The 13,643-nt window shown below is 45.8% G+C and overlaps 2 protein-coding genes across 7 annotated transcripts in view; one reads left to right on the forward strand and one right to left on the reverse strand.

Annotated features, from left to right (window-relative positions):
* Positions 1-3,742, forward strand: part of PLEKHS1 (pleckstrin homology domain containing S1) — a 19,808-nt gene extending 16,066 nt beyond the window's left edge. For all 5 annotated transcript variants that reach the window (XM_083844226.1, XM_083844228.1, XM_083844227.1 and 2 more), the window contains 3 exons: positions 484-619; positions 1,369-1,457; positions 2,616-3,742. In XM_083844226.1, the coding sequence (XP_083700352.1) occupies positions 484-619; positions 1,369-1,437 (205 nt within the window). In that variant the 3' untranslated portion in view covers positions 1,438-1,457; positions 2,616-3,742. The remainder of the gene's footprint in view (positions 1-483; positions 620-1,368; positions 1,458-2,615) is intronic.
* Positions 3,089-12,344, reverse strand: LOC310902532 (uncharacterized protein). Of its 2 annotated transcripts, XM_083844233.1 has the most exons (7): positions 10,840-12,344; positions 8,526-8,619; positions 8,159-8,360; positions 6,527-6,732; positions 5,087-5,172; positions 4,354-4,425; positions 3,089-4,223 (listed from the first exon to the last, which is right to left on the reverse strand). In XM_083844233.1, the coding sequence occupies exons 3-7, from the start codon at positions 8,238-8,240 to the stop codon at positions 4,184-4,186; spliced, it is 486 nt and encodes a 161-aa protein (XP_083700359.1). In that variant the 5' UTR covers positions 8,241-8,360; positions 8,526-8,619; positions 10,840-12,344; the 3' UTR covers positions 3,089-4,183. The 2 variants fall into 2 exon arrangements, with proteins under 2 accessions (XP_083700359.1, XP_083700358.1); XM_083844232.1 differs by lacking the exons at positions 8,526-8,619; positions 10,840-12,344 and adding an exon at positions 8,662-8,748 and having other exon boundaries at positions 3,089-4,249; positions 8,159-8,318.
* Between the last annotated feature and the right edge of the window lie 1,299 nt (positions 12,345-13,643).

Consider the following 13,643-nt stretch of genomic DNA (forward strand, 5'->3'; position numbering starts at 1 on the left):
TATCGGAGACCAGCAGGAAAGAGATAATGGAATTTCCACAAGGGTCCAGTCAGGACAGCAAGAGATCTCTGATCCTTGCAATTATATCACAGATAAAACACATTATAATACATTTTAATTTCATCCTCTTGGGATGACTTGGGACAATTATATCATTCCAACATGAATATGCATGCATGTACCTGCATCAAATCTGGCCCATAGTTTTCAGACTGGAATCCCCAGCTCTCACTGGTGATGTTTCTAGCAGCAATCTCACTTGTTAACAGCCTGGGATGTCAGTGTCACACACACTTTACAAGGCGTGGGTGAAGCACCTTGATTTCAGCTAGAACCAGATCAAGAGGCTGCAGTCATTCAGCCCGTGCATCATTTCCAGAGGGCAGTATGGTAAATGCAATTCTGTTCACTCTTTCCCATTCTGTTAACAGTAACTCAATATCACACATAATTCCTTTGTTGTCTCTCCTCCAAATACCCTAGTGTCTCACAGTGGACTGGTCCTTGCCAGCTGGGATGTTTATTTAACCATGGAGACCGTATAGTGGCTGTGAATGATCTGCACCCTCAGAACCTGGAGGAGGCCTCCTTGTTCATCAGCAGGTCCATGAGAAAGGAGGTATGCTCAACTGACCTGAAAATGATAGTCAAGTAAATCAAGCCAAATGAGAAAGCACTTTGCTTTTGCCTTTCAGATGTCTTCATTCAAACCAGTTCACTCTGTTTTGAGTGTGGTGTGAATAACCTCAGTACCTAGTAGTGCCTCAGCATCACTCGATGTAGCATTTCTTACTCCTGTGCTATTTGGGGAATGCAAGGTCTGCACTGCTGTGTTTGAGGATTGATCTCAAAGAGTCTGAGCAATTCAAACTTTAATTTAAAGTTACTTGGTATGTTTTGGCTGAGGTCTGTGCATTGAAAACTTTGGGAAGTAAACAATTGTCTCCAATGGATTTGCTTATAGTGGTTTTGGGCATTGAGAGCAGAACCCTAGACTCCTATTTCCTTATCCACCTATTATCACTTTTTTGAAGAATGTGGGAGATTTCTAAGTGATACTTTAACGCCACCGCAATCTTCTACACATTTATACCCACATTTCTCTCAGATGGGCCCCAATTTCAATATTCTGGTTCTCTGACCCATACATGAACACCTTCACATTTTAATTTTGCTGAGAAAGTTAAGGTCATTAGATGCTGTTGTCCTCTATAGAAAAGAAAGCTAGTCTCCATAAGAAAAAGCTATCCACTTCTCTTAACAGGGTATTTTTTATTTAGCTAGTTAAAACACAAGTCAGATAGTAGCACAAATGTTTGTCGGTTTTAACAATCTATAAAGCAGTGTCTCCCACTTTTTCTTTTTAAGGTGAAACTTACTGTATGTAGGATTCCACATTCAGATACTTTCCATGTTAAAGGCTGCTCATGTTCCTGAAAAAAGACAACAATAATGAAGTAAGTGCCAAAGTTCAAGGGAAAGGATCAAGGAGAAGAATGTGATATATAGTGCATGGAGATCTGTACCTTCTAGGGCTGCCGGACAGATTTTGTTGCTAAGTACAAAGAACGGAGAAAGTAGATTTCATTTTATGTCCTAACAACTTGTTTTGGTGACAAGTGTTTTGTTTTGTTTTTGTTTGTGTTTTTCTTCTGTTTCATGTTATCATATATTTCAGTTGCATGAGCAAGAAGGTCAAATCATTTACAAAACATTTGCACTGTATATACTTTGCAATTCAGTAGAAAGTACTGGTTCATGCCTCTGCTTGCCTCTTTACACTGAGTTATATAGACTTATCCCTAACTCCCGAACCATTTAGGGATGTGGGAACAACCTACATTTGAAACAAAGCCATCTTTTCCCTTGCTTACTCTCAGCTTCAGAACAGCAAAGGCAAGCTGAGAACTATAACATTGGAAGGAAGACGGGGGGGCCTCCTCTTTGCTATGCCGCTCACGTTACAGCCAAAAAATGCATATAGAGTGTATACAGAGCTTATACCTATTCTATATGGATATGCATACATTTGTACATACATGTGTATGTGAGTATTTACAAACATATATATATATAGCTGTTAGATAGATTGTGTTAATATACAACAGTGTGACAACAAACTAAATAACCATTTTTGAGTACAGATCATTTTATTTTGCCAGAGAGCCAAAATAAATTAAACTGGTTTTAGCAGGCATAGGTTTACTGTTATTAGCATATTTAAGGTGGATTTGGCCCAGAGAAGACATTTGTCCAGCTTCCTGTTGAATTAGGCCAAATCAAGAAACTGAAGTTATTAAAATCAGTGTTTCTGCCACTTACTCCAGTAGTAAATTTGACAAAGATGATTTCTATACTTGCTTAAAAATCCAATCTGGACTTAAAAAAAAATAACTAAAATCTTTATAAAATTGTATTCAAGCCAGAGATTAAAACAGTGTCAGTAACTCAAACAAACAAAAACATTTATACAACAATTCAGACTCAGCTCCCATTCAAAATATTAATTTTCACACTGTTTACACAGCCTTTCTCTTCTGTTTTTGAGATAAGAGTGTTTGTGATATGCTTATTTCTCATGATGGGAAAGAATCACTTTCAAATATTTGTTACAGTGGCGTTCAAAGGCCTGCTTGTGCTGAAATCTGCATAAAGACCGAGGGAAACCCCAGTTCTGGAACAGCAGAGACTGAAAATGGAAGAAAAGAAATTCCTTAGGAGCCTTCCTCCAAAGTTGCTGTGGGATTCCTTTGCTCTGGGCTGTCTCTCCGAGCCCAACAAATCCCCTTCTGCCTAAGGAGTCTGTGAGGATGCCAAGGGCATCGCTGTACGGGGCACTGCCAGCTCCGTAACCATGTCGGCCTGCTCGAACAGGCCTCTAGGCCGGGATCCTAAAACCATGAATCATCTAGGTCAAGAGTACCCACCGATGACGTGTCCCTTGACTTTTCTGACTGAGGCTTGCCTAAACTCTTCTTCTGAACTTTAGAAAAGGCCAAGCCTTCCTGTCTTGTTCCAAGACTCATCTGGCTGTATAATTAAGATTTTTCTTGCGTGTTTTCAGCAGGCATGGGGAATTGCTCCACTGTTTCCACAGAAGTCTTTATTCTGGAAGATATTTTTTATGCCTGTTCTTCCTTCCATTTTTTAGACCAAATATCCTGCATTCTTTCAGCATTTTTTCCCAAACATTTCATGTAACCTTTCCTGTGTCACTGACCTGCAGAACAAATACCTCCTTTTTCCAGTTATGGGTGAACAAAGAGGTGAGACAGTCTTAAAGCAATTTCCTGAAACTTTGTATAGAAACATTTCCAAGAAGAGATGAACAAAGAGAAGCTCTAGACTGTACGTAGTGGTGAGAGGAAAGCCAGGGCCACAGAACCTGCATGTGGCATTGCTGCTGGAGCAGACGTTGAGCAACGTATGCTGCACCCCTCAGCCATGGAAGAATGCTACTTCTGGAAAAAACTACGATTTGGGTAGAGGTATCAAGCACGAGACAATTCCAGAATATTTCAGAAAACTGGGCGGTTACTTCTGTAAACAGTTACTGATGTGTTACATTAATCGATCCTTATGTCAGTTTGCAGTATGATAAATGCAGATAATTAATGTTACATATTGGCTGATTCACAACACTTGCTAGATATACAACATGGAAGTGACATCAGTAAATTCTGGTAGGGTGTGTGAAGTTGTCTGTGCATGTATGATCAATAAATGGGTTATCACTTTACAACACATATTGTATTCCCTGACTACCTCACTTTCTCCTAATACAGCCCCTCTTTATCCTCCAGAGACCACCCCTAACTTTCCAGTAGCTTGTAGATGGGACACCAAATAGCCCTTTAAAAAAATAAAAATTAACCTACCCTTAAAAAACAAGAGCAACCTGCTTCTGTAACACTTTTTGCCAATATGAAAATTTTACCTTTCTTCAAATGAGCAAATTCTGCTGAATCTCTATGCTGCCTCTAGAAATGCACAGCAGCACCCAGTACTCACATTGAACCCCAGATCCCCCAAAGACACTGTCTTTAATCCGATGCCAGCTGATGTGGAGCTGCTGATTTTTTAGATCACCTGTGGGCATTTAAAGGTGCTGTGTAGGCAGACTTTTAAATAGGTGCTATTGTAACTTCTTGTTGCAGTACACTCCGTGGCATCAAAAATCTTCTTAGCCAGTCCCCAGGTAACTTTTGGTCTGTGGAGGGTTCCTGACAGATGTTTAAGTTGACATGAGCTGAAATTCAGTGAACCCACAGACTAGCACACATGTGTAAAACACAGTGGAAAGAAGGCTGCAAATCCTGAAGCCTTCCTGCACCACTGACCCCACAGAGCTACCTGTGTGGAAGCAGGGGCTGGTGTCGGCTGCGACATGTGCCAGTTGAATCGTTCTGCACCTGCAGGCTGGGTCTACAAGAGACAGAAAACAACAGACTGCAACACAGATTACATGATTAGCTAAAGATTAATGTGCTCGGCAGTAACTGTATTTCATTCCCATGCCTTTAGGTTGTTTCCCTGACTGTTAGTTCATGGCTGCATTCACTCATTATTAGCTGCTGATTTTCCCTCCAAACTCCCAAATATGAGTCATGCTCTTTCTACCTCTCTAGTACCTTCTACAACAGGAAAGTGGCAAATGTCCAGGAGAAAAGCAAGTCCTGGAACAGATTAAAATTAATGGGAAGAGAAGTCCCCAAACTGATGTGATGTCACTGAAGTTAAAAAACATAAATTATACAGCAAGCACCTAGCAGTACACACAGTCCCAGCACTTTTCCTTCAGGACAACACCACTGAGAACCAGGGTTGGAGTCAGATATTGATAAGAGAGCACAAGCCCTGCAGGAGAACGAATATGGACAGGAAAGGGGATCTGTGCTACCTGGCTGTGCCCATCCCAAGCCGAGCTACAGGCAAGCCCTGCACGGTGCAGCATCTGGCCACAACGCGTGGGGCTGGGTGTGATTTAGAGTCCCCGCAACCTGGGGTACCCAGCCGTGCATGCTTTGGCATGGCTGCACTTTCAGCAAGTGGAAGGAGAAGTTGCAATGAGGGAGAGCAATGGTACCTTGTACACTGGAGAGAAAACAGGTCGGTGGTGATCTGGAGACACCAGGCACTAGTTGGCGTTTTGTCCCCAGCATTCTGGGTGACCTGGGGAGAACCATTTCTTTCACCCACACAGTAAAATTCAAAAAGCGATTTCACACACATTTGTATCATGCAGTCTGTTACAATGAAAGCAGCCTCCAGCATCACATCCAACGCTACAAACTGCTTTTACTTCCAGAGCACCTGCTGGAGACACCTCCATGAGACCTGCGTGCTGCAGAAATGCACAGGTGGAGGGAGGACATAAAAGCCCTGTGCTGTGGAGAGGTCCCGGTCCTCAGGGTCCTCAGCAGAAAGCTTTAACCACAGGACTTTCAGGTCTGGGGAACTGACAACGTAACCTGAGATGTGCTGAGGGCTTTCTTGGTGTGCTTCCCAGGGACGATCAGCCCTCCCACAGAAGTGCCTCTCCGCAGCCAGCCCCTTCCCTCCCGCAGGCTGGCCAGCAGGTCGCCGCGAGGAACTTGGAGCGTCTCGGCCTGTTCCTAGAAATGCCACTGGAATTTCAAATGTTCCCTTTGGTCCCTTATCACTTTCTAATTTATTGCACCATTTGAAGAAAGCGAGAGGCCAGCCAAGGTTGATGCAAATCTTACATTCAGCAAAAGCACCTGAAGAGAAATCGCGTCTCTGTGCCCTGCAGCACTGAGGATGCTCAGCAGGGAGGATGCTCAGCAGCCAGGAGCAATGCGGCTGACAGTGGCTCAGCCTCTCCTCCCTGATATTGGATCAGGACCAGCTTCTCAGCGGGTGCAAAGCCACTGTGGTGGCAGCGGGACTGGACGTACAGCAGAGAGCGCCTGGCCGTGTTGGATTTTCCACCCCAGGGTGCCTGAGTCCAGGTCTGTGCCTGAGAGCTGGTTTTGTTTGTAACCCAGCAGTGGAGAGTGAAGTAGTGAAGTTCAGCAGTCAGTGGGAGCACTAAGACCATGGCTATCAGTGGTAATCTCACATTTTAAAATGCCTTGTCTGTTATTATCGTCATTGTAAAAGTTGATTCGGAGCCCCAGCCCCAGGCACCCAGCCCAGAGGTCTCTTCCCCTGAAACGCTCAACACCTCTTCAGCCAAAGAAAGCAAAATATCTGCATTGGAGCAAAGCTTACACCCGCAAAGTTCCCCAGAGTGTCCTTCTTGGCTTGATTCCTTACCCCATTTCATTTCAAAATGGTGTCCACAAAGCAGATTAAGGAAGAAAAGGGCGCAGTCCAGCAAGTGACCCCCAGCTCACAGGACAGCCACCTGCCCGCGTGCTCCAGCTTTGGGGCTGGCAGCGACAGAAGCTGTCCTCACAGACCGTGCCAAACAGCCGGCATGTCAGTGCACAACATAGTTTTAAGCAAACATAATCCTAGGCAGGGCTGTATGGGAACAACAAAGTTTGCTAATCAAGTCTACCTGAAAATCTGAAGCAGCCACTGCCATGAGCAGTAAGGATGCCGATGTCTCTTCCAGTAGCGTTGCTGTGAGTGTACATCGTCCAAATAGTGGGATGAGGAATACCTCCTTCCTGGGAGCCCTCCTCTGCTGGAGCTCTGCTCTAGGCAGCATCTCTCTGGAACCACCATGGCTCGGTGTAGGCCTGTCTCCAGCAGCCCTGGGAACTGGAAAAACAACACACACACACGCACACAAAGGATTCTGACCTTTCTCCACATAGCAGAAGTTCCTCTGAAAAGTGAAATCCCCAAACACTTGCTCCAGAAAAGAAAAAACAAATCAATCTAAACCTCCACCTCTCATAATCCCCGAAGAAAAATGAGAAAGGAAAAAAAAAAAAAAGCTTGGAAGAGTTAGGACATGTGCCTTGTCTGCCTTTGCGTTTCTGCGAAAAGCACTGAATTATGAGTGGTATGCCATGAAACCCATTTGGAAGGGCCCGTCACATGTTTGCATTTCTCAGACATGTCCTTTTCCACCTGGAAATGTAGTTCTGGCAGACTGCAAGGATCTTGTACATTTGCCCAGGATTTCTGGGCACTTGAGCTTCCCAAATCCGTGCGGCGTGCAGCTCCAGCGCTCTGTGAAGCACCCGTCCCGCCGTGCCTGTGCTGCAGAGGCGGTCTGTGCAGACCCCTGACAACCAGCAAAGCAAAGCGACTGTGCAAATAGTCCTGGCTGGGGGACCCTGACCTGAAACTCCCAGCTGCAGCACAGAGGAGGGGAGCTGTGGGCTTTGCAAGGCTGAGCAGACATTAAAACACCACAGAACATCCTCCTGAAGCCCAGCTGAGCACCACCACCATGGCTGTGGACTTCAGGAGAGCTACGTCCATTTTTTTTCTGCTGTCTCTGCAAGCTTTCCCATGATATCTGTTCCTGTTTCCTGTGTTTGCCTACAAAACCCAGCACAAAATCATGATTTGTGTCCCTCTGCGGGCTGTTAAAAGGGTACCACCACCGCCAGCTGTGAAGGTGGCACAGCTTTTGCACCCAAGAGGAGCCCATGTTTTCGTGTACTCGCTCCTCTGCAGCCCCTACTGATCAGTGGCATGTTCCACACCAGGGTGTATTTTGCCAAAACAACCTCATTTACATGCTAAATGCCCTTGGACTGATTAGATGCCCTGCAGACCTTCTGCCCTCAGATTTGCCCCTCTTCGGTTTTATTCGATGTCCAAAGCCTGTGTCATTGCTCAGAGATGTCATTCCGCTTCCAAGCAAATGTTCTTGTGCTCCTTTTTCTCAGAACAAAGGTGAACGCTGGTAGTATAACATTTCTAAGAAATTCCCAGCAGTGGAAGGGTAGCTGGGGGGAGAACGCAGATAGAGGAAGGAAAACTGAGTCATGAGGAGTAACTATAAACAGAAAGAGGGACAGGGGTAGGAGAAAATCAAGTCAAAGGCAGTAAAAGTGGAGTTCTCTGCTGTAAATACATTTTTGTTATATTTGGTGATTTGAAAAAAAACAAAACAAAACAAAACAAAACAAAAGAAAAACACTAAAAAACAGCTTAAGGTTGTTCCCTAGCATCAGACAAGCAGCAGTTCCTGCTCTTCAAGGCCAGCTGAAGCATCAAAGTAACTCACAGTAAATATGCGTCCGGTCTCTCTGGCAGCGTGATGAAGCATTGCTAAACTCAACAGCTCCTGGCACCCTGAGAGTTTCCATCCATTTGTACTTGTCTTGTTTAAGTCCTGCTGATGCTGGAGATCAAGAGGCTAGGAATAGTGCGGAGAGATTTTGGCACTGCAGCAAGAAGACAGGAGGATAACGTAACACGGCGTACCCCTACAGAACAGAGTCAATAGGCAACTGTCTCGTCCAGGGGCTACTGGGCAGCCAGCTGGCCAGGAACCTCTGGGGTAACTCCTGAGTGCTACTTCAGTGGTCTGGCTGCTTGCAGGACCCCTTGCAGGTTTGGGACACCAACCACCCCAGACCCCTGAAGTGCACCTGTGAGTCTCCTGCACCTCTGTTAGGTGACTGTGTCTGGCCTTCTCCTGGCATGAAACTGGTTTGTCCCAGGTCTGAGGCGCTATTGTAACATCTGTAAAGAATAAGAAAAGAAAAGCAGCAGATGGAGGTGTACCTGAGGGCATGATCTGAGCCTCATCTCAGCGAGTGGCCATCCTGCCTGGCTGGCTCCTGCACACCTTTACCTCCTCGTGCTCATTCCCAGAGCTTCCTAAACAGCAGCTTGGGGCTGCAGCCAAATTTATAGCACACAACGGTAAGGAATTTTCTGTCCCCAGGGGGCATAGAAATCAGGCTGCTTGGTTGAGTAAACATCCCCAGAGGGAACTGGAAAGCACCAAACCAGGAAACAAGAGCCTCCACGTCTGCCAGCTTTGACTGGAAGGTAAGTCACTGACCATTCAGTTCTGTCACTGTGAAATCCCCGAAATTTCCCCAATTGATTAAGCATCACATTTCATGGCTGCTCTGGCAAGCTTCACCACTGTCCTGTTTGCTCCAGGTGCACACAGATCCCTTTGCTGCCTTTCCTGAGCTTTCTGTGGTGCAATGAGCTCCTTCTCTACATGGTATCTGCTGCTGGCTTGGACTCTGGCTTGCACGCTAGCATCCCAAACCACAACCAGTACTCCCCAAGGGGTTAAAAAGGAGAGGAAGAAAGAAGGAAGAAAGAAATGGGTTGTCAACAGAAAGGAAATGACTTGATTTTGGTCGCCTGGTGGGCAAGGTGTTTTGTGAGTGTGCTGTGCCTGATGGTTCACCGGGCTCCTCCATGGACCTTTTGGTTTCACTCACGAGTGAGTGGATCACTGACAGCTCCGTGCAGGCGGCATTTGACAGAAGGGATATAAATCAGGCCGTGGCCTGCTCCCCCACCCTGTCCCTCCGTTTGGGTGCTTTGGTAGTTAGTCCTTACCTAACGAGCCATCAGGCAGTGACCCGCTGTCGTACCACCCTTGCTCCTCTCCCCTTGTCTCTGCTGTCAAAATCAGAGGGCCTGCTGTCACAGGGCAGAAATCCAGGCACCTTTACACACTGCTGGAGCCGTTTGTCTCTCCGGAGGCCCCAGTAGCTCCCAGCGTCCCTGCCCACCACTCAGAGCCCCATTTCAGACCCCCAAGCTGTCAGTCACTGCCCCAGCGATCCACAGGCCCTGCTAAAGCCCTGGGAGGAGCTACCTCCTCCATGAGTGACCATGAAGGACCTAGAGGCAAACCATGTTTCTGCTCTGTCCCGGAGCTCACTCCCTCGGCCTAGGAAGCAGCACAGAGGAGTGGATTTCAGCTGCAGCTCCCTGGTTCAGGCAGATCCGACCCAGAGCAGGGTGGAGAGCTGAGCAAGTAACACAGCTCGGACACCGGGTGAGGCCCAACCTGCCTTCCTGGCCGAGGAAGCCCTGCTGGGATAAGGACACCAACCCATCTCCGCTCCAAAACGGGAGCTGAAACACGGGTTGGAGCCTGCTGCTGGCAGTGCTGTGGTCTCTGCCAGGAGTTCACAAATGACTGGAGTGACCAGAAAAAGCAAGTTTTGCTTCTCGCAACACGGTTCACCAAAAGCAGCGTCTCCCTGCATGAAGGCTGGTGGGCAGCCAGGAGGGGTGGGAGGCAGCGCGAGCAGATCCTCATCTTGCTGAACTCAGCTCCCAAGTCACACTGTTTGCATTTGTGTCCTCGTGTCACCTTGTCCTCACATGCACTTTTTCACGTGTCTTTTTTCCCTGAAATGGTGCATCTTCTCCTCTTCTACCCATAACAACCAATACAGCGTACAGAAGGAAAGGTGAATAAAGTTAAATTCAAATGCAAAATGGGAAAATTTAGGATTTTTAAAAACTGTTTTATATAAGCACTTGCTGGAAACTGGCACAAACAGGATGCTATCTGCCCGGAGATACCATGGCACATGTAAATGTGACCGAGTGGAAAAGACACTTCCCTGCCAAAGTATTTGCTGGAGATTCGATAACGAGGTGCCACTGTACAACAGTGGGTAAGGGTTCAGGGAAAGTGGAACCAGGAAAGGCACCCAGGCAGTGCAGGGTCTGCCTTTGCAGGCTGCAGCTCCACACGAGGCTTCCCAGGCTTCTGCTGGCACCGCAGCAGAACTGGGCTGCCCGTGCACCACCTCTCTGCCTGAAAGCAAGCATGAGCCTGCGGTGGCTGTGCTAGCCAGAGATGTAGGGTCTCACTCTTAACCCACCAGCACCTCACACTATGCGCTAAATGCAGGTGGGAGACCAGACCAAAAGTCCAGACTCACTCACGTGATGAGCCCCTTTTCAAATACATACCCAATAATTTCTCTATTTCTGTTCCCTGGTGATCAGGGAGCAGACAAACCAGCTGGAGGAATCCTCCTCTGGGCCCTTGGGACTGCTTCTTGGCTTCATACAGGTACGTGGTGGTGGCTCCCGTTTGAAGTGTGGAAGGCTGCAGGCAGCGTGCCTGGGGGCTGTAAGGCGTGCATGGAAAGCACCAAGCCCTCCTCTGTGATTTTTGTTTCTCACAGCCCATGCCTGACTCAGCTCGTTGAGCACGTTGCTTTCCTCCTCTCCCCTTTCCCCTCCTGCTGCCCTTTTCAAACAGCGTTGCTTTTAGCTCATTTATCTGCCTATCAGGGTGATATGTAATCAGAGCAGGGAGTCCTGATGGGAAATACAAAGTGATCCTTTAGAGTGGGCACTGATTGAGGAGGTTACAGCTGCCCTTTTGCCTGCTTTGCCTTCTGCCCCAAGTCTGTCAGCACTTAACAAATTAGAAGAACATCCACGGTATTCAAGAGCCCATCTTGCTTTAGAAAAATCTGTTATTTACGTTGACGTGTGGCACTCATTTGATGTGGAGGTAAGTACAGAGCCTGCCTCATCTACCCCCTGCACGGGGAACTCGGGTCAAATCTTGCTTTAACAAAGAAAGCCAAAATAACCTCCAGTCTATTGACTTTGAGATAGTGGTATCCTCAGTTAGAGTGAACACTTGTAACCAAAATAACATTTTTTTTCCACTCCAGTCATGTATCCCTCATGTCAACATTGCCTAAAGACAGGAAACATTTTCTCCATCATTAGGAAAAGTGGAGCTACTCCCCAAGTCCTACTTAATTACACTTCAGCAACTCTGAAATAAGGTTTATCATATGTCTGTGCCCCCTACAGGACTTAATCAGCTGCGATCAGAGAGCCTTCCCGAGGAACAATCTAGGAAAGGAAAGAGAAAAGGTCCTGCAATAAATCTTCCCACAAAAATCTTAATTAAATGGTTTTCCACAGCCGTTACTCTGTCCTTCTTGGCAATCTAAGAAATCTAATCCTGTTATTAATCTTCTTCCCTTACAATATGGAGAATAAAAACAATACTTTATTTCCGGAGTTTGGATTCTGAGAAGACTTTTTTCCATATGAAGGAGGCCAAGTAAATGGTAACATGGAGAGCTCCTAACATGAAGGAGGATGAAATGCTGCAGCATTCAAGGCTACCCTCGAAAAACAGCTGGTAGAAGTACAAATACAAACCAGAAAGGAGGAGGAATGAAAGCAATCAGAGGGCTGATGCACCAATACCTACAGCAGAGCAGACAACTGAAAACAGACTCCAGCACACACAGACTAAAAAGGAATCTGGTACAAAAGCCATTCCTCTTCTGCTTTTGCTTTGTGAGCCTATCAGCATCTGTTCCAAATCAGAACAATATTAACTGAGTCAATCTCGTAGATGTCAATGTCAGTGTCTTCCAAGACACATTTTTGTGGTTAGTTCCAGAAATAAGTTTGCTTTAGCCCCCCTGCCTCTCCCTCCATCCCCCCCCCCCCCCAAAAAAAAACCACACCCACACAACCCTTTACTCTAGATAACAGCGTAGAAACTGATAGCACAAGGTAGAGCCACCGTGAGGCAACAGGTGTCTCACACCTACCATCTGCAGTGAAAGCCGGTTTATTTTGGTTCTCTGCTACTATTTGCATAAAGGCTAGCTAATTGAGTTGCAAACCTGTAACCGCACCAGCATGTTCTGAGCCCACGCACATACTCCTTCTCTGTAGGGATATTCATTCCTGAAAATGCAATTATGGAAGCAAGAAGATGTCAGAGCTGCGATTACCATTTTGACCTCAGTGTGCTTACTCCAGTACCTCATATTTTGTGCAAAATAAGTCAATAAGTCAAAATAAGAAAAAGACACAGGAGCCCAAAACCACAAACAATTCCTAAACGATTGAACTGTTAGAAGCATTCACTCATCAAGCCGTACCCCTAAATTTGCTCCTACTTGTACATTTGAGACAGTAATTCAGGCTCTGTAGTTGCAAGCACTTTAACAGATAATTTTTTAACACACCTACTCCAACATGGAGTGGAACTGTAGAAATGAGTACGCCGAATCCAAGGCAATGAACAGTGCTTGTGATAAGGGGAGCGAGCATAATGCATTATGTAGAATAAAAACTTCAGATGCCTTTAATTGCCTAATTTAAACAGAACCATTTAACAATGTCATATGTCAGTGAATGTACTGAGAGAATTGTGAATCAGTGTAAGAATTTTCTTCTGTCAGAGTCTTGCATGGTTATTTCTCTGAGAAGATAAAAAGTGACATTACATTACAGAGCTCATCATTCAAAGACACGGATCTGTTTATACTTACACTGATCATTAAATAAGCATTTTCCTGACAGAAAAGGCATTGAAGATTTCAGATTAGCCATTCAAGGCAGTTGAAGGATGATTCTTTACGCATGATCCAAATTTCTGTTTAAGTCCTGAAACTTTGGCATTCTTTTATATTAATGCTTAAAATTACACTTGTGTGCCTGCATGCAACTACATACTTCAGTATAATAAATACTAAGCAGATACAGAAAAAGCAGCACTAAGAATCTGTCAGGATTCAGGAGGAAAACACAAAGGGAAACTCAGTTTTCTGTTGCCAGCACTACTATTTGCCTTTCTTGTTTTTCCAGAATTCAAGTGGCAAACCTGTACATACAACCCCGCAAACCCAGAAGCTCTGTACTACATGAAGAGGAAGCACTTCTGTGCTTTGACCACGTATTGAGAATTTGCACTACAAGGGCAACACAAGCAACATATATGGAAC

This window comes from Anser anser (genome assembly GCF_964211835.1).
Source record: "Anser anser genome assembly, chromosome: 7".
NCBI classification, from domain to species: Eukaryota; Metazoa; Chordata; class Aves; order Anseriformes; family Anatidae; genus Anser; species Anser anser.

Coding starts and splice junctions, on each gene's coding strand:
- LOC310902532 (XM_083844232.1), bottom strand. CDS start 8,240: ATGGAAACTCTCAGGGTGCCAGGAGCTGTTGAGTTTAGCAATGCTTCA. Junction 6,733..8,158: donor AGACCGGACGCATATTTACT/GTGAGTTACTTT, acceptor TTGTTTTTCCAG/TTCCCAGGGCTGCTGGAGAC. Junction 5,173..6,526: donor TGGCTGCTTCAGATTTTCAG/GTAGACTTGATT, acceptor GGTTCTCCCCAG/GTCACCCAGAATGCTGGGGA.